This window comes from Mus pahari, chromosome 23 (assembly GCF_900095145.1).
Source record: "Mus pahari chromosome 23, PAHARI_EIJ_v1.1, whole genome shotgun sequence".
NCBI lineage: Eukaryota > Metazoa > Chordata > Mammalia > Rodentia > Muridae > Mus > Mus pahari.
This window is the reverse complement of record NC_034612.1, coordinates 14,993,926-15,014,737: the sequence shown is the minus strand read 5'-3', so window position 1 is coordinate 15,014,737 and position 20,812 is coordinate 14,993,926. Positions and strand designations below refer to the sequence as shown.

The 20,812-nt window shown below is 47.9% G+C and overlaps 1 protein-coding gene across 2 annotated transcripts in view; it reads right to left on the bottom strand.

Moving 5' to 3' along the window:
* Positions 1-767: 767 nt before the first annotated feature.
* Positions 768-20,812, bottom strand: part of Znf664 (zinc finger protein 664) — a 26,080-nt gene continuing 6,035 nt past the window's right edge. For both annotated transcript variants that reach the window (XR_003842960.1, XM_021186931.1), the window contains exons 3-4: positions 4,648-4,712; positions 768-4,457 (exon numbers count right to left, since the gene is read on the bottom strand). Coding sequence is in view for 1 of the 2 variants with exons in the window: in XM_021186931.1 (XP_021042590.1) it covers positions 3,078-3,863 (786 nt within the window). In the remaining variant the exon portion in view is untranslated. The remainder of the gene's footprint in view (positions 4,458-4,647; positions 4,713-20,812) is intronic.

Here is a 20,812-nt window from a genome sequence, read left to right as displayed (position 1 = left end):
AAGACCCAAAGCCTGTGCACCTCAGGTGAAATTGAACATTCTCCTGCAGGTAGGGCACTACACCACTTGAGCCTGTCCTGTCCCTCTGCCTCACCTGTTCCTGCTCAGCTTCTGCGCTGTGCGGTCAGCTGTTTACACATCCCCAGGCTGACTTCACACGGGACTTTTCCACCTGCTTCTGATCCTTGCCTGCCATCCACCTTTTCAAGTCTCTGAAGATCTCAGCATTAGCACAGAAAGGTGGGCATATGGTTCCAAACACTACACCAGCACTGCCCGTGAGGGCGGGGATGGACGCAGGCCCAGGCTGAGAGCACCTCACCCTGCCCCCACACACCCCTTCAGGACACGGCCTCTGAGCAGACGAGGTGCTTCCTGTTAACATGGAGGGCCCAACACCACTGCTCACCAACAGGGTTCCTTGGGTAAGTACTGGGCAGCTGTCGCTTCCATCTCAGTCACCAAGGTAGACTTGTCCCCTCTGAGCTGGTGGCCGCTAGACTGCTTCACAGCAGGTCATGCACGTGGCCTTGCTTAAGCAGTGCCTCACATTTTGTCAAGGATGTGCCAGTCAGAAGAGACAAGAATGGGCTCCTAGAAGACATGTCCAAGGGTCCAGGCAGACAACCAAAATGAGTCACACAGAGTATGATTGCTATCAACATTGTAAGATTAAATTTTGTTACGAATATCTATTCTAAAACACAAATGACAGCCAATCCCAAGCCCCAGGACTACTGAACTCACACACCACACAGGAAACAGAGTCCTGTTATAAAGTGATTTTATTAAATTGATTTAAACATACTGTAGGTCAAATAATATTTCTGAAGATAACAATTATGGACTTTAAAGCTTGACATAAAATTAGTAGCTTCAAAAGTGTTAGTTGTATTCCCCAGCAACAGCATGATAAAATAATTCAACTATGTAGAAATATAGAACTCTAGGACTAACTGGAAATTGGGAAATCATTTAGTCCAGTGTCCTCATTCTGTGAGAAAACTAGACCTGAAGATTAAGCGATTTGCCCAAGCTTACATACCCAATAGTAATAAAGCTAGAAATCAAACCAATTTTCCCTAAACTAAAATTCTATTGATGATATTTCAACTGGCTCTCTATCAACTAAAAGTCTATCCAGGCTTTTCTCTAATGCTCCACGCTGCGGTGACATGGAAGTGTAAGACACTACAGGAAATCGCTGTGGTGGTTGTGAGGCCAGGAAGGGGCTTTGATAGCCAATAGCCCTCTATGGAGAGGGGGAAGGCAGTGATCTGTGGGCCAAAGGCTGGCCTCAGGTGTCTCCATCGAAAGGCATGGTGACAGATTCATTCTTCAACCCCACCGACAGTGTGCTTCTACCAAATCCTCTATGCACCGAGGCTTCAGTTTTACCTCTTCCAGCCAAACACCAAAAACAAAAACAAAAAAACCCAAAAACAAAACAAAGCAAGTGTACTTCTAATTATCTGGGAAGTTCCTTATCCAGCCTTAGATGTCTAGCAGAAGCCACCAAGCCAGTCACCCACTTCAAATTTGCAGGTCATTAGTTTCCCCAAAGACTTCCTGAGCAAAGGACTGAATGTGGAGGACGGAGAATGGGAATGAGAAGGAAACGGAACTGCAAGCTTTGTATTGGTGTCACTGGGGACTTTTGGTCTTCTCAACCTCTCTTGAGTTCTTCCATGAGTTTTACTATCAGTCAGTAAGAAACAAAACAAACAACAGGTCTATAAATGCTAGCCACTAAGCTCATGGCTCAGCACCTCCCCTCCCCACACACTACCTCCAGCACCTGCATCTCGTCCCCAGAGCCAGCAGCAACTGTGCTGTGTCCCGTCACTGCCCCCTTCACCTGACCCCAGCACCTTCAGCGCCAAGTTCCTGACCCTTGCTACCTGGCCCCCCACCCCCCTCTACATACCACCCTAGTTTCTCATAGCACTTAATCACTACCGCAAACTACGTTATTTATGTGTTAACCACTTATCCCGTCTCCTCCAGAGGTGAACTTCATGATCCAGTGGCATTCCCGGCACCCAGTACATGTCCGACACCCAGGAGGCGTTCAATAAATACTCAGTGAATGAATGAAGATGTTGGATCAGTAATACACACTCATGCCTAAAAAGAACTGTATGTGACTCATGACGACACCTACACATTATTGCCTGAGATGACAGATTCATTCTCAGTGACTCCCCAGTCAGCCCTCTCAAGGCCTTCCCTAGCTAGTAGGGAATCAACCCCACCACTTAGAAAAGGAGCCTGAGAGGGTCACTCTTGAAGAAGGCAAGCTCCGTTTGCTTGCTTCTTCCTCCCTGATATATACATTCAGCTACTTAAAAAAGAAAAAAAAAAATTCAAGTTGGAGCATGTGTTGAAGCCACTAGAAACTAAGTCTAACTTAGAGACACAGTGATTAGCGATTAGCAGAGTTCACGAAACTAAAGGAAAGTTCCAGGGCATGTACACTTGCCAATGATTCCTGATTGGCTGAGTGAGTGCATATTACGACTTTCCTAATATCTAGAACGAAGTTTAATGCCATCTAGGAAGGGGTAAGTGTTTATAGGTACTCTGAGGACATGAGGTAAGGTGGATTCAGAAATAACAGGATATATGGAAAGCTATGTCAGGGCAACCTCAGAAATACCAGGACTCGGCCTTCACGGGAGCTGTCCATCTTTAAATGCACTGACCGGTAGGGAGGCTTCAACAGAGGAAGGAGCATGAGCTCCCAAAGGGAGTGTCTGGCGCTGCCCGGAGGCACAGCAGCCAGGTGACTGAGCGGCTGAGCAAGGCTCCTGAGTTTTGAGTATCATTTCAACTCTGTGGCATGTCGCCAGAGTCTCAGCAATCACCATACCTGTGACAGGGACACAATGCTCCATCTTGGGCAAATACAGAGAAGAACTCCGAGTTCAGAAACACAACTTCACCTAAACTTCCTCAGAAAGAATGTTTTTCTGGGGACTGCTGTAGATGTTCCTGGGTTCAGTGTAGGTGGATTTGAGGTTTCCTTCCTAGTGGCACTTACGGGTTTAAGATTTTTAATTCTTAGCAAAACATTTTTATATAACCGATATTTTGAGATGGTTTCTCTCCTTGGTGTGCACTCTCTGGTGGATGCAGAGGCTTGTGCTCTGGCTGAAGGCCTTGCCACACTCATCACACTTAAAAGGCTTCTCCCCCGTGTGCACTCTCTGGTGGATGCAGAGGCTAGAACTCTGACTGAAGGCCTTCCCACACCCACAACACCTATAGGGCTTCTCCCCCGTGTGCACTCTCTGGTGGATGCAGAGGCTGGAGCTCTGACTAAAGGCCTTCCCACACTCATAACATTTATAGGGCTTCTCTCCAGTGTGGACTCTTTGATGCATGCAGAGGCTGGAGGTATGCCTGAAGGCTTTCCCACACTCTTCACATTTGAAGGGCTTCTCCCCAGTGTGGACTCTCTGGTGCATGCAGAGGTTAGAACTATTGCTGAAGCCCCTCCCACACTCACTGCAGACGTACGGCTTCTCCCCAGTGTGGACTCTCATGTGGATTTGAAGGTGGGAGCTCCAGTTGAAGGCTTTGCCACACTCATAGCATTTATAGGGCTTTTCCACAGTGTGGATTTTCTTGTGTCTGTTAAGTTTGGTCGTCGTGCTAAAATCCTTACCGCAATCGTCACATTTATACACCTTCTCGCCTGTGTGGTCTCGCCAATGAATATGAAGCTCTGATACGTGAAAGAAACCCTTATCACATTTGTCACATTTATGGGGTTTCTCTGCTGTATGGATTTTCTGATGCATAAAAAGATCTGCTCTCTCAGAGAAAAATTCCCTGCACATGGGGCACTTGTAGATCATTTTTTTCCTATTTGGTATCGTGACTTAAAGAAGAAAGTGTCCTCACAACTATGAGTTCCAGGACTGCTACTTCATAAAGCCTCTTATTTCGCCATCTTGACAGTCTATCTCAGGCTTGCACTATTGGGCAAACTAACTGTCAGCCTCAGCTTCTCCCTGCCTGTCTTTCTGTGGAAGGCTTCTTCCTGCATAGTGCTCCTCACTCAGAGCTCCCACTGATTACCAAGTCATACCGACTCTCACATAAACCCCACAGCTCATCAGCATAGAGCTTCCGTTCCTTTAGATCCTGAGTGGTCAACATTTCCTGAGGGGCAGGAAAGAGTGAGCCTTTGTTTTGAGCCCCTGGAGTCGTTTGTTCTGATGTACAGTACTCTTCTACTTCTCACTCATAAAGGCCTGTGCAGTATGATCTGTCTGCCCAGGGCAGAAGGTGCCAGCTGGTGAGGAGCCGCCACAGCACCCTCAGGAGAGTCAGAACGTCGCTTTGTCTCCTGCCCATCAGATGGCAGGCCTTGCCAGCATGAAGGCTCCTTGGCTTCCAGGACAGCCAGTCTTGCTCCTGGGGACTCTATAGAGTAGCACGCTGGTTTTCTGTAATACAAACAATAAATAACGTGCAAGGTCCTTTTAGTCCAGAAAAGTCCAGTCAGGATTAATGTTACTTAAATGAGACAGGGATGGGGATAAGGCACGGGGGGGGGGGGCGCACGACATAGGAGGAGTAGGACAAGACACACAGACACAAAGACATAGACAAACAGACAGACACACCCCTACCTACCTTTTCTTGGTCCTGAGGAGGTAGCTCTCTTATCTTCCAGAGAGAAGTAGCTTGGATTTGTAGGTCTGAGAAAAGAATTGGAAGACATCATGGTCCTGTTTTAGGCCAAGTAGCAACTCATCATTACATGAGCACTGTCAAGGAGAAGAGAACTCCTCCTGACCAATAAGTGAGTTTGAAGAGTAGCTGTCCTGCAGGAGAAAAACCATCTCCACTTTGGAAGATCGACTCCACATGTGAGAAAGATGATACAACATGTCAGTGTCCAACATTCCCCTGGCCGAACCATCTACATGTTTTCCCGGCATGCCAGTTACATCTGATCTTCACCCTGAGTACTGAGGCCCCGCCCCAATGGCCGTCCTTTCTCTTCAGTTCTTATACAACCCAACTGCAGCCTGCCTTCCGGCCTTTGCACACTGCTCGATCCCAGGACTGGCTCTACTTTCATGTGGTTATGCCAGCTCCTTGCCCCTGAGTAAGGAAGGCCCCTAAGCAGGATACAACTTTCATCTTATTTGGTTTCTTCAAAGAACATACAACTTGTAACTATTTTCTTTATCTCCTAGGTTCTGATCTGCTTCCTGTACTGCAATATGACTACGGGGAAGAATGAATGTGGCATGTTGTTCACTCCCAAGCTCTGCCAGTTAGTGCTCTGTAAGGATGACCAGGATCCTTTAGAAACCCTGCTCACACCCCACCATGGCTGTCTCATTCTAGAGAGCAGATGGGAAACATTTGCCGCTCCCTTATTTCTAGGCTTTTCATAGCCATAGGGGACACGTGAAAGTCAGAGAAAAGCCTTGGCCCCTATTTCCCACCTTGTTTGAGACAGTCTTTTGTTTTATCACTGTGTGCTGTCTGCATACTGGGATTCTAGACACATGTTTACATGCATGTGCCCACGCCCAACTTTGCAGTGTTCTGTAGATTCATTCAAATGTGAGTCCTCATGCTGTCACTTACTACCGAGCCGCCTCCACGATCCTCAACAAGGGTTTTAAAAGGATTCTATAAAAAGGGTTTTTAAGCTGGGCATGGTGGCGCACGCCTTTAATCCCAGCACTCGGGAGGCAGAGGCAAGCGGATTTCTGAGTTCGAGGCCAGCCTGTTCTACAAAGTGAGTTCCAGGACAGCCAGGGCTCCCCAGAGAAACCCTATCTCAAACAACAACAACAACAACAAAAAGATTTTTTAAAAATTTAATCTAGTTTTTTTATATGCATGTATATATGGTTATTGTGGTGTGACTATGCTTAGCCTAGGGAGTGGCAGTATTACGAGGTGTGGCTTTGTGGGAGGAAGTGTATCACTGTGTGTGTGTGTGTGTGTGTGGTGGGGAGGGCAGTGAGACCCTCCTCCTAACCAGGTGGGAGTTAGTCTTCTCCTGTTTGCCTTTGGAACAAGATGTAGAACTCTTAGGTCCTCCAGTGCCATGCCTGCCTACCTGGACATTGCCATTCTCCTTCTATGATTATAATGGACTTCTGAACCTGTAAGCAAGCAAATCATTGGCTTGCTTAAAGTGTTAGGATTGTGAGATCCTCACAGTAAGGCAGTGGTCACTGCCCCAAGCCAAACAGAACCTCTGAGGTAAGCTTCCAGGGAACAGGCAGAGAAACGTTAGCCAGGCTGTGTGGGAAAGCCTGTTTGTGGCAAGGAGTCAAGGCCACAGGGGTTGGCAGCTCTGGATCAAAGACAGCTAGGCTATCGTAGAATAGCAGGTCTTCCTTTCGAAGGGGACACAAACCAATTGCCAAAAGAGGGTATTAGGTGATTCACGGGCACTGGACCTACAGGGAAATGCCACTAGATTACTTTAATGTCTAGTCTTGGGTCATCCTGAAGCCCACAGGAGTGACATGGTGTGATATGGTGCTTCAAAAACGAAGCAAGGAAAAAGAAAAACAGGCAAAGTAAGAAGTGCAAACAGCAAGTCTTTCAAGCCACTGAATCCAGGGTACAGAGAAGGATGAGGAAGCACTCTGTATCTTGCTGAAGGGCCAAGAAAAGACACCTCCTTCTCCCAGGCTCCTCTGCAATAGCAAACAAGGCATTCCATCCCCTGTCCCCTGTCCCCGTGGTGCTACGATACTAACGAAACCACAAATGGCTCAAGTCTCCAGTTGAGCCTGCACCCAGGACCATGAGTCTAAGTCTCAGAAGAGCAGAGAAAGGCAGAGGTGTAGCAGCCACAGAAGAGGACAAAGGAAGCCAGCACCAGCCTTACTTCTGAGTCAACTCCCAACATAATTTTTAGGAAAATAAAACAGAAAGATTTTAAAAAGCAAATCAAAATTCAGAAAACAAGCCAGGTACCACCCAAAGCCTAAATACTAGCAAACACAGCTCCACAGGTTAGATCTCCTTAAACTGAGGTGGGCTAGTCATGTCCACAAAGTCACCAGCGAGAGCTCCAAAACCCTATAGATCTAAAAGCTCCTCAAGGCTTCCAGAAAGCTCAGAAAGCTCAGAAAGCCTCATGCGTCTTCTTCACTACCCACCAGCACCTGCTTGGTGTGACTGCCTGTTAAAGCTGGCCTCACATGCAGGTGAAGTTGAGGACTAGTGCTCCGAGTTTTAAATGCCCGAAAAGGATCCCAAGAAGAGAGGCTCTAGGCTTTGGCCTGCAGAGGGGACTCTGGTGGTAGGATATAAGGACAGGTGGGACAGGAGAACAGCTGATGGCAACTTCCCTCAGGCTGCCAGGCCACAACACCACATGAAGCTGTAGTGCTGTTGCAACCACGTCTCAGTGCACAAGCGTCAGCTCCCAGCTCCAGGGAAGAGGAGCAGAAGGGAACAGAGCAAGCACAGACACTCCAACTGAGACCTGTTCTCTTCATACATTATAACATCCCCTGGTACATGCATGGCTGACCAGAGAGTTTAAGTTTGTTGAAAAACAAAATCAAAAGCAACAAGCTCTTTATCTTTAGTTTCTCCGGGATGTCTTCACATGGGTCCATACTTTCCACCCAGTAATGCAGAGCAAAGGTGTGCAGTCTCCACAGAGCAGCAGCTGGGGAGGCAGCACACTGGGGAGGGGCCCAGGAGGATGTAGGCACCAACACTGGATGCCAGTTCTCTGAGGTGGAAGCAGGGATGGTAAGCTATAACTGCTCTGGGGACATCTGGGCAGGGACCCCAGTTAAGTTCCTGGACAGCTACAGCCACACGCACAGCCTCCCAACTTCAGCCAGGGATTTACACAGTCTGCCTTCAGCATCAGACCTGGCATACAGGTCTCACCACGGTTTTGCATCTATTTTACAAATTCACATCATTGAGATGGCCTTGCGAAGGAGCCAGCGCTGGAAGCTCAAGGCTACAGTGCTCTGTACGTTGTTGTTTGGAAAAGAGGTACACATGCTCAGGACACCGAGACCAACAGCAATTGGTAACCAGCACTCCACAGACTGACCTGGGAAGGACCAAAAAGAACATGCCTATCAGCCCTGTAGTTAGGAGTTCCTAGGAGTCCATTTGTTTCTTTCTTTACTTTGAAACTCATTTGAAATTTTCATATAAAGCCTGGTAGGCCTCTGCATATACAATTGCTGTAATAAAGGGTTGTTAAGCTCCTAGAAAGATACATAACATTACTCTCTCAATTCAGTTGAGTAATGCATGCGACCCAGCCACAGCCTCCATATGACAGAGGTTAAGGCTAGCCAGTGGGTCTGGCAGCACCCGTCCATCAGGGCTGAAACTGTCCTTTGCCCACAAATACCTGTCACAGCATTTTTCCTGGTCAACACTATGGAGTCTTCTCTGCTCACATCGCCAGTCTCCTAGTCAATGCTGGTCCTCCCACTGAGACACTGGCTGTCTTCTCCTTTCCCACTTCCCATTCTAGCACAGCCCCCACAGTAACCTCTCCCCTGCTGCCACCCCTCCCCCTTACACCTACGATGGCACCCGGGTCTGTTCTTACCAGGATAGAACTCATGCCAATCAATCCTCCTGGGTCACCATGCTCTCACACCTGATGCAGGATTCGATCCAGTCACTCACTGCTACCTTTCCTGCCACTCTGAGTAACCCCGTTGTTCTAACCAACTCCCCGCACTTGTTGCACATGCTTCTGAGCACTAAACGGTGCCACCAGACTTGGTCTGGGATCACAGATGGACACTTAGTCCCTCCCCGTTTTTCTGATACACTTCCCTAGCACTCTAACAGCACAGCATATTCTTTTCTCACGCTGCCCCATGTGCCCTGGACAAGGGCCTCTGCTAGCACCCAGGCTGCTCCCCTCTATTTGGCATCCTGGTTTGTCCCTCTAGGAGTTTAACTGAATGTGTTCCTATCTGTTCTCCAGAAATATTTCTTCAGCCCCGAGCAGTTGTCAGCCTACACCCAGCACAAGTTCCTCAAAGAGCTCTAGACTCATGATGCTCTAAGGCTGTGCCCAGTCCACAGCCTTCACTGATCATGACCATCCTGGTCTAAGGGACTTCTCCAAGTATCTTCTCTGACCCAGCCCTCCAATGATTCACTGCCAACTCTGTTCACCAAGCTCCTTCTGTCCGAAGTTTTCTTCTCTACGTGGCCTGACGCCCCGTGGTGATCAAGTTCTAGTCAGTCTTTCCAACTCTTCCAAATACATGGCTGGACTGTCCTTTTTGGCTCCTCCCCACTTAATCCTTAGGCTCACCTTACAAGACAGATGAAAGCAGGAGGAACGGGCTAGTGCTGCCTGCCCTAAAGCAGGAGCGAAGGCCATCTATGGATCCAGCCCCTGGCTAGGTGGGAAACGCTGATGATTGGCTTTCTTCAAGACAGGTTTTCTAACAACCATCCTAAAAGGACAGAGGGCCTTCCACTGCAGATGTCTCTGCCTTCCCACAGGGGTATAGGACACGTCCTGGTTTCCACTGTCCCTATCCTGAGACGCCCACCTGCTGGAAATGTGTAAGGCGTGTGCCAAACTTGGCAGGCGGCTAATGCGCCAGCTACATGTACCTACTCTGACCTGCAGCCAGCTCCTTCTGCACCAGATGCCGGCCCCCCACCCCCAGTCCTTCTCTCCTGCAAATGAAAGGCAATAATTCTGCCTGAGGTCCACATCATTCCCTTGTGGTATCTAAAATGAGACTATTCAGAAACAACTGCGGTGCTTTGAAGACAATGACCCTATTACTCATAAGTCAAGTAAAAATGGCGCGTTAGGCTTTTCTTAAGCTCTAGGTGTGGGTGTTCTGAAGTACTGGTAAGCCCACTCCAGGCAGAGAGGCTTAAAGCAGCCTTACCAGGGTAGCCTTACTAGGTCAGACGTGCAGACGTTACCATCATACCCCACTGTACCCGGAGCTTGTGCTCTGTACTCAGCCATCCAAAGCACCAGGGGCAGTCTCTGGGAAAAGAAAACGAGAAGCAGACACGCTGACCATTTCTCTGAGGGCCTCTCAGAAACCACTCCTCCTGTACAGGGAAACAGCCACCAGATCACCTTTGTTTTTTTTTTTTTTTTTTTTAAGATTTATTTATTGTTATACATAAGAACACTGTTGGTGTCTTCAGACACTCCAGAAGAGGGCATCAGATCCCATTACAGATGGTTGTGAGCTACCATGTGGTTGCTGGGAATTGAACTCAGGACCTTCGGAAGAGCTCCCAGATCACCTTTCTCACTGACAGCTGCAGATGGTGTCATGGTGGCTGGGTAGTGATACATGGGTGGGGAAGCGCAATGAGTCACAAAAGCCTTGAGAACTGGAAGACTGTGCTGGAAGATCCTGAATCCTCGCTCCCCCAGGGCATGCTGATAAGTGGCTGATGCTTGAAAGCCAGCAGACCTGTCAGCCTAGAAGAGAGCTATTACCAGAAGAGACGCTGACGACAGCTCTGTTGCTTACCTCGTAGATGCAGAACAGCAGAGGCAGGCACAGAGGCCTGCATTCCATGGACATCTGACTAAGGCCAGGCTTTGGGTCTGCTCTGGAGAGTATGAGGCGCCAGTCCCAGAATCCTCTGAGCAAGTTCTGGGAGAGGCCCTCACCTCCCACCCCTCAGGAATATAGATGGTGAGCACTTAAACGCTGAAATCACCACACAAGTTAGCCACAGGAGGGCTAGGGGGGAAGGTGCTCAGTGTGGGGAAGACAGTGGTGGGGCAGAGACTGGACTGTTGAGGGTTAGGTCTTTTATCAAGAATCATGAGAGAAGAAGATGAGGAGGAAGAACCTGCCATGGGTTATGTGAGCCATAAAAACACGGCCCTGAGGGCCGGCCAAATGGGAGATAAGAGCAGCCCAGGTAGAAAGGGGGTTCTATAGCAGGGAGTAGTCATCTGCCCAGCTCTACTGCTGATTAAACCTTATTGTAAATATAAAGGTTGTGTGTGTCTTTTATTTGGGAACTAAAATGGTCAGGGCAGTGTAGAAAACACTGGATTGGGATTAAGTAATTTCCACAACACAAGACACACACACAGCATGTGGAATTCTGTTTCAAAGAAATAACCCTCCCCAAAGACCCCCCCCCCAGGTGGTAGTGTCTCTAGAGACAGGAAGGGGCTAAAAGCTAGTCCTAAGGGGCAGACTGACAGCAGGGGACAAAAGATGGGATATCCTGGGTGGGCACTGGCGGTGGGAGGACTATAGTCTTAGAAGAGTCAGAGCTTTAGGCAAATATGATCTAGCACTGCCTTAATGTCTATATGCTGCTCTGAATTCTGTGCTGGGGACACCTTCTTCCACGTCAGTATTCCTCAAATGCTGCTCCCCGAACCATCTGGGCCTTGCCCCTGACACCCCTACCCTCTCAGTATGGCTTTCCCTCTACACCCACACCCACTTTGGTCCCAAGCCCTTCTACTATGTAGCCCAACCATAGCTCAGTAGCAGAATCTCCTTGCTCTAACTGCAAGACCAAGTGGCCAGATTCTCCTAGCACCATCAACTCTGTCAAGAAAGGAGGGGTACACACTGGCATCTCTCCGATCTACTTAATACAGGCTGGAATGTGGCCCTCATCTGGTTAGGATGAAGACTTAGTAGATGAAGTTGGGCCCCAATGTTGTTTTGTTTTGTTTTTCTAAGTTTGGCACCCTTAGAGGCAGCTAAGTAGAGATAGGGTTTCAGAAAAAATGAGGCTATCATCATCTTACAACAGCTGGTGAAAAATCAAATCTGTCCACAGCACTTTGTGACAGGAGCCTGAGAAACTACTAAGGAAGGAAATGGCACACTCCTGGGAGCCCTGTTCCATTTGGAGACAATGCACATAACGAATGCCTGTTAGTGATGTGGAGTATGGCCTGTACGACCCATCTGTCTCCCAAGCCAAGCCTGCCATACTCTACCAGTTGGATTCCCTTCCTGCCTACTCAGGAAGGGAGAGGTACAGCTTGTGTATCTATCTCATTTACATTCGTTCCTCTAAGGGATGACACTTCACAAACCCCTAAACAATCCCCCCCTTCCACTGTAGTACGTTCACTCTTTCCTTCTATTTCCCCAGGAAACATAAGCACTATAGCTGGCAGTAGCAGGGGAGAGTGGGTAGCAAGGGCTTATCACCAGAGTAGCCAACCAGTCATAAGAGTCTGTATGCCATGGACACAATACTGGCAGCCTTGCCTCAGGCACACAAGGATGAGTAGCAGTGTCCTAGGCCAGGTACCATGTCTGAGCAGCCACCAGGGCTCCTCCGGAGGCACACTCTTCACTCCAGCCCAGTGCCTTCTAACTCTACTCCTTAAATTTCATCCAAGTGCCCACTGTCGGCCACAGGCAAAACCCTAATTTGAAAGCTCAGAGAGGCATGAAGCCCTTCTTAGGACGAGCATGCCCTGTACAGATAGGGATATGTTCAAGTTTGTTCTTGAGTGCACCCCAGCTCTGAAAAGTAATTTTAGAAGTAACCTCTCTCTATCTCCCGCTTGGCACCCAGAGCATTCTGCTCTTCCTCCACACACAGAGAACCACTTGTCCAAGGACCCTGCAGACAGACAGGCAGGGCCTCGCACACAGCAGACACCTTGGAATCTGGGCTCTGGCTTTCCTGCTGTACTAGCACTGGGATCTCAAGCATGTTAGCCCAAGACCCAACTTCCACAAATGTTAGAGACACAATACCACACCTTCATCTGATCTCAGCGTCCTGTGCACAAGCACTCAGCTTGTGAGCACTACGTGACCAGTGTGTCTGCCTGGAAAGCACAGGGAACCTGTGCTACTGTCATCTGGGGGGAACTACAGGAACCTATGGAGAACACCTTAGTTCTGTTTCCATTCCCTATCCTAACCCCATCCCTTCCACTTCTGAGCAGTGAAAAAACATTTCTGTGTGGCTAGACGAGTGCTGGCAAGCTTGCTACAGTACATATGTAGAAGTCGTGGGGTCAGCTGTCCCCTTTCACCATGGGGGTCAAACTCAGGGTCAGGATTGATCAAGAACCATTATTTCCTGAGTCATTTTGCCAGCCCCGAGTTAACATTCTTGTAAAATTTTAATTTTCACTTTTATTATGGGAGACATTTTTCCAAGTTTAAAGAGGCCCAGAGACACCAAGGGCTAAGAATCCACCTAAAACCCACCCAGAAAGCGGCTTAGGCACATGTGAACAGCAGCAGAACCTGTATGTGCTTTGTGACTCCCACTACCACACTGTCCTCAAACAAACCCACTCCGAGTCCTCTGAGATCATTCTCAAGTATTTGCTTTAAAAGGGTTGTAATTGCTAAGCAGGAGCAGCTTACTAACCTTGGTCTCAGCTGCTTCTCTGAAGGATGGGTACCCAACAAATGAGGGAGTGCGCCCCTCCTCAAAAGTAGTCAGGAAGCCTAGGAATCAAAAGCCACCGGGTTCCAACTTGGCAGGTCTGGGAGGAAGCACAAGTCCAAGGAAGGCCCTGTGTCACATAAATTCAATGAAAAGACCACTTGGTACTGGGGCCTGTGTGCCATCTCCCCTGCAAAACGGGATGCCAGACTCGCACTACTCCCCCAGGCCCTGGCTCACGACAGGCAGTTAACCTTCCTCCCACACCACCACCGCTGCAGAAAGCCGCAGCTGAATACCACGGAGCAGTCTAAGAAAGAGGTCTGGTCTGTTTGTCTTCACTCAGCCAGAATAGCCCCAGCATGTACCAAGGGCTGCAGGAATCTGTTTCATATGGTTGACCTTCTATGCGAGTGCTCGTAGTCTAACAGGGCTTCCCTTTGGGACTGGCTGCCCCTGGGCGGGATCTCAACAGTGGGCTGTGAGGATGCTGACGCTCCCTTAGCAGCTGGCTTCTCCCGGACGGACGCCGCCACTGTAAGGGAAGATGCTTCTCTCAGGGCCCTAGATCTTCCAGGCTGCTTTTTAGTCAAAGGAGTTCATTCTAAAGCCAGACTGGTGACATCAAGATAATTCTGTCTTTCTCCTTTTTTTGGAATTCTATCAAACTGTAAAAACCTCGTTCCCTTATTGACAGTTTGCTCATAGTAAAATGAAGTACCTGGGCCATGAGTTTTCAGAGGTATAGGGAAGACATGCCTTCACTCTGTCCTGGGGGTGCTGCAATTTAGAGCCTAATGAGAAAAAAAAAAAAAAAAAAAAAAAAAGACAAAAGGGTTGTCTGATTTTTTTTTTTAACTAGAAATTTCCATAGACTGTGTCCAAAGAACAGAAAATTATAAAGGGAAAGAGGCCAAGTTCTCTTTTCAGTGAGGATGAGTGCATGTGTTATGGATATCATGGAGAGCCCTGGGTGTACATCTATAGCCCCTGCAGCAAAACCTTCTGCTGAAATGACCTAGAAACTGGCACAGCTAGGTGGAGGCCTGTCTGCCACCTGTTGTGTGATCCCGGCTGACCTCAGGCTGTCTGCACAGTAGGAGATTAACATCTCCAGTGACTAGCTGGGAGAGTTACAGAAATGAACCAGGAGGTATCTATCAGAGTGCCCAGAGCATAGCTGACACTAACATTTGTTTATTTATTTCCTTTACTTAATTAGTGTAGTCTGCCAAATGTGTTACTTCACAAAGGCTTCTGAAGGCCATGAGCTCATCTCCAGTAATGAAGGCTCCAACTCTGCCCAAAGCCAAAGCTTTGTCTGTCTCTCACCATTTCCGCTCCTTCTGGGCCTTGAACCCTGGGCAGGCTGATAGGCTACTACTGTCCCTCTCACCCTTCAACACCACCTACAGACAGCACTGTAATGGACAGATGACGGCCTGTAGGGAGAGAGAGCCTCATGGGAACAGCACACACAGGTCTAAACTTACCTTTTCTACCTAGTAAATGCCTAACTTCAGAGTAACTTGGAGGACAGAGGGCTTCTAGACAACAGACCCAAGTTCAAACCCTTATGTAGTTAGTCCCTGGTTGCTTGTCCCCATCAGCCTCATCTTGAGCAGAATTAAGAAAGCTGCTAGGGGGAGCTGGAGAGATGGCTCAGAGGTTAAGAGCACTGACTACTTTTCCAGGGGTCCTGAGTTCAATTCCCAGCAACCACATGGTGGCTCACATCCATCTGTAATGGGATCCCATGCCCTCTTCTGGTGTGTCTGAAGAGAGCTGCAGTGTACTCACATACATTAAATAAATAAATAAATCTTAAAAAGAAAAACAAAAAGAAAGCTGACAGGATTATCCTGGGAGTAATCACTGAGGGGTGAGGTACCTGCTCTTCCCTCATGAAGGAAGAGCACAATGGGTAACCAATGAAACAGAAGCACCTTAGGCCACCACTCAGAGGCCCAGCAAGGGTCAGGGTGTAACTTACTCTGTCTACGCCAGTGTGGTATGCTTAACTGCACTACAGGATGATAGGAAGTAAAAAGAAAGGGGCTGGTGAGATGGCTCAGTGGTTTAGAGCACCGACGGCTCTTCCTAAGGTCCTGAGTTCAAATCCCAGCAACCACATGGTGGCTCACAACCATCCGTAATGAGATCTGACGCCCTCTTCTGGTGCATCTGAAGACAGCTTACAGTTTACTTACATATAATAATAAATAAATCTAAGAAAGAAAGAAAGAAAGAAAGAAAGAAAGAAAGAAAGGAAGGAAGGAGGGGGTAGGCCAGATCTGTTCTCTCTCACTTGCTAACCCAGCTTCCTTCCTCTAGTTCAAAACTAGTTCAAACCCCAAGCCATAGGCTGGAAAGCTCAGCCACCACCAGGAAAAGGCAGAAGAAAGGCTAAAGAATAGCACAAGCCCACATCAGCCAACTGCAGGGAGACAAGACAGCTTTTAGCAAAGTGGAAAGTGATCTTCTTCAGCAACAGCAGCCCTTCCATACCCAGCTCTCTGCTATTTCTATAAATCACATGACCCAGGAAAGATGGCGTGGGCTACTGTTATACCCAGGCCGTAACGCCACTCAGGTGTTACTGTACTGCTTATCAGAAAGGAAGTGAAAATGTACTGGGAGGAGAGCCTGTTGTCACTTGGAGCATGAGCAGTTTGCATCCCCTAACAAGGAGCCAGACAGGGAATCCCTGACTTAAGACAGGGTAAGCAAAACTCAGGACTGATGCAGAGAGAAATGTACAGGAGCTTACCCACAAGGGTACTTACATCTTTTTAGTATAGAGTAGACTTTATTCGAGGTCTCAGGGTTCTACGAAACTCAAAGGCAGGACAAAAGCACCAGGTTTACACTGTGCAGTGCAGGTGTCTCCAAGAGCTGGGGGCCATGAATGGGCAAGCTGAAAAGCTCACAGGACAGGACAGACCAGTCATACCGAGGGCTTGTGTGAACATAGATTCAAGACATGAAAAAACAGAAGAAACTCAAGAAACGATGGGGAAGAAAGGCAAGGGCATCTGTAACTGCTTAGCACCACAGTGATCCGCCACACTGTGAGGAACTACATCCAACTGAGATGGAGGTCACGGAGGCTGCGTGGCGGACTCAGCTGGCAGGGATCCCAGAGAGAGACAAAAGCCAGGGGTGCTTTTCACTGATGCTTCAGGCAAGAGGAAGACTGAAGACAAACCCAAGCCAGACAGAGGGACTCCTGGCTTGGCTTTACCATCCCTGTTACACAATCTTCACTTAAAGGTGAAGAAAGGAATTGCAACGAAGGCCCCAGATCCTAAAAGGTACTAACAAGATGAAGTAAAAGATGCCTGGACACTTACAATGTTAGCAGTCTGCAGGGTTGGTTCCACACAGATGGATGCACAGCCATCCTCACTGGTGAACTTACCCTCCCCTCCCCCAACACACACAGAGACACACACACACACTCACACACACACACACTCACTCACATACACACACACACACACTCACACACACACACAGCAGTTTGAGTAGAAATCTCAAGGTCTGTTCTTAGGCACAGGCCTTTCTAGCACCAGCTCGCCGCCTTGTTTTCCTTAGATAGGACACACTTTCACCGTGTAATTTGTGAAGTTGGGGTGATGCTGATTTGTTCTCAGACTTTAGGGAGAGGAACTGGCAGGAGGCTACACTGATGAAAGTGACCATAGCATTGTTAGTAGTAGTCACGTGTAAGAGAAACGGGACTGTTAGTGCCAAGGATAGGCTCTCTGTCCAGACAGACATAAGGGACAGTTTCTCACCAACTTCTCTGTAGACAGAAGGAGCCATGGGACTTGTTATAAGGAGGACATACAGGGAAGAGTTTACACAGAATTCTGCCATTGGTCCCTACTGTGCTACCGTACAGTCACAGTGCTTCTCAGCCACGAGAGAGCAAGCTCGGCCATACACTAACTGTTATCTATGACAGGGCTTAAAACAGTATCAAAAGCACCAACAAAATCAGCTTTCCCTGCCTCTCAAGATCATAAACAACACAAAGAGTGCAGTGGTAAGCTTGAGAGAAGAACCTGGAAGACTACCAAGTCCACAAGTGCTGCAGAGGGTCCAACAGATCGCAGCAAACCAGTCAGGAGGAAGACAAGCCCATCAGCAAGATAAAAACAGAAAATGCAGAGAAGAAAATGAATCCAAGGGCTTAGGAAAGACAAGAAATGTCAACTGTCCTGGAAAGGATGCCCTTGTTCCTGAGGTTTGTCCTAGATCCAAAGAATCCTGAAAACACACACCCCCTTTCTTAAAATGGGCTGACAGATCTGTCCCCTTCCATGTCCCTAAGGATGCAGCTTTCTCAGGAGGCTCTCTGATCCCTGAAATAGGCAGGGTCCCCAAGTCCACTCCACAAAGCACACCTGACATTTGCTTCTGCCGTAACAAGGGTATCTCATCCTGCAGGCAGAACAGACCCCAAGCTCTGAGCATCGCAAAGATCAGTATTACAGGATGCGAACAAAGGGAATGCACAGATCCTTTAGAGTCTGGTGGCAGCACAGCATGGGGAAACACAACAGATGACAACGACGACCACAACATGGGTTTTAAGTTCTCTGAAGTCAAGACCTGTGCTGGGGTTTGAATGTGAAGCGGCCCTACTCTGTCCGTATAGCTGGTAATGTGTTTTGGAAAATTGGGGAACCGTTAGAAGGGTGGAGTCTGGCTGTAGCTGTGGTCACTAGGTACAGGCTTTGAGGTTATACAGTGTAGCTCTACTCCTGTCTGCTGTCAGTTTGAAATGCCAAATGATGGAATGGATTTTTTTTAAAACTATGAGCCAAAATGAACCCTGACTTGTCTTGCTTCTTGTATTAGGTTACTGCAGTAAGTAACTGAAAAGGTCTCCAAGAATCTGCATACCAGCTCAATGTAGGGGAACATGTCTTTAGCCAGGATGGTCTCTATGGGCTCCCATAGAGAAATCATAGTCCCCTGTCACTCAAAGCTATCTCATAACCCAAGGCCCTGCTCCCTTTACCATCCTATCCTGTTGAAGGTGCCTCTGACATCGCCTACTATTTCTATCAACTATGCTATTAGTTCCACCAAAAGGGAGAAAATGTCACTTGTGACAGCAAATGGTCCTGCATGTTGAAAAGATGGCTTTAACTTTTGGCACCTGCCCAAATAATCATTAAAACTTGGTCTTATCTGCTTTTTCCTACTCAAGAACTCTCTCAACTAACACAAGGATAGAAACAATCGCATTTGGTCAGTAAGAACAAAAGGGCAGGGGCTACAGAATGGCTCAGTAGAGCAAGCCACCTGTTGCCAAGCCTAATGCGGAGTTTGGTCCCCAGAACCTACATGGTAGGACGGAAGAATGGAAGTGTCTCCATACGTGTGCTCCATGGAGTGAATATATGCATACAAAGCTGAAATTTACAAAAAGGGCAAGTATCACTCTGGACAGCACGAAGTGTGCAGGTGCAGAGGCTCCCGCCCATCCTCTGCAGCAGCTCCTAGCCTGTCCGTCAGCAGCAGCCCCACCCGGCTGTCCAGCCTGTTACACTGCCTCTGAAGAGCACTGTCAGACAATCTTCTTCCCCTGTTGACTCCTCATTCTACACATCTGCAGCTCCCTACTCTCAAAATCTTCCTTCTTCCACCTTGCCCAGTGCTGTCACTGTTTCCTTTATCCTTCCTCCTAAATACAGGTACCCCTGAAGGTCTATTCTGACTCCACTGTTTTTTAGTGCAGTAAAAATGATGATGTATGTAGTGAGGTGCTGACCTATGGTTTACAAGACATTTCTGCATTGTCAAGCCAGTGATCTGGACCTTCCATCAACACCACCCCGCCTCTTCCAACAGTTCCTTGGCTTGTTCCTCTTCTTTAGCATTTAACAACCATTAAAGAACAGATGCCCAACTCACCCTGCCACTTCCCCCGTAACCTGGGGCCACTTATATTTTTCTCTCATAGGCTACCAGAGGGTGTATTTCTTTGCCTCCAAACAGCACTCTTCCCTAGCTACCAAAACTCCTCCATCCTCAGCTGGCTTGACAGACCTCTATAATGCCATTTCAAGTCCACTTCAATTCCTAATTCACATCCTTGCCAGTTTCAACCATCTAGCCCCCAGTCTCAACTAGTTGCTACAAAAAAACAAACAAACAAAAAACCACCACCACCACCAACAACAACAACAAAAAACCCCACAAAAAATGAAAAGCAAATAAAAAAATCCCAACTCATCCCAGCACCTCCAGAGGGCACTCTCACACCAGCAAAGAGACAGTGCCAAACACCTTGAGAATGAGCATAGGCTCTATGCAGCTTCAAGTGAGCTTCTTTCTGAGTTCTACCCAAGGCTTAGCATTCAGTTCTATCAGAAGGTAAAAACACAGTACATGCTATTCTGCATCTTCTTTTAGGAGTGGAAATAAGTTACAGTTATTTTATGGAATGCCATTTCAAGTCCATTATGAACTTGCATGGCTATGAAAAATGAGCTCTGGAATAACATTACTAAGGACAGACTGCATGCTCCAGAGAGAGAAGCAAGTACAGAAACAACACAAATTCCAAGCGCAAGTAGCCCAGACCATCTCTCAGAGTAAATTTTACTTGTTTAAAACCTCTCTTCTTCTAGGGCTGGGTGGTATGTAGCTCGTTTGGCAGAGTACTCAACCAGCATGCACAAAGCCTTCCAAGACTACATAAATCCAGGTATGTCCGCACACACCATCCTTAGCTGCTCCGTGGGTTCAAGGTCAGCCTGAGATAGGTGAGGCTCTGTTTCTCCATCAAAACCTAAACCATCTGACAAAAATCAAACAACACTCCTCTTCAACATACACATATACGACTCTCCAACACAGACATGTGATCTTACTTTACATCAGGGCTTATGAGCATCAACTGACAAATACTGCCTTACCCTGCTCCCATTATCACACCTCCAGACCGTTTAAATGGATCACTCCCCCAGCCCCTTGAAATTTCCTCACTTCTTATTCCAGAAACCTTTGAGCATTCTCATCTCACTTTTCCTCAGACACTCATACATCAAGGATTTTACTCTGCATCAGGAGTGGAGCAGCCCTGAACTAAGTCACTGGTGCCTCCCACAGAATCTATAGTTGTTCAGCAAAGCTGCATCTATGAAGTTAGCTGGGGAGAAACTCAGGAGCACCCTTCTGACACGGTCATTCTAGGAAAATGCAGGTCACATCCAAAAGAGGGAGTACAGGAGAAACTACAGGCACAGATGGGGTACAGAAGAAACTACAGGCACAGATGGGGCACAGGAGAAACTACAGGCACAGATGGGGTACAGGAGAGACTACAGGCACAGATGGAATACAGGAGAAACTACAGGCACAGATGGAGTACACAGGAGAGACTACAGGCACAGATGGAGTACACAGGAGA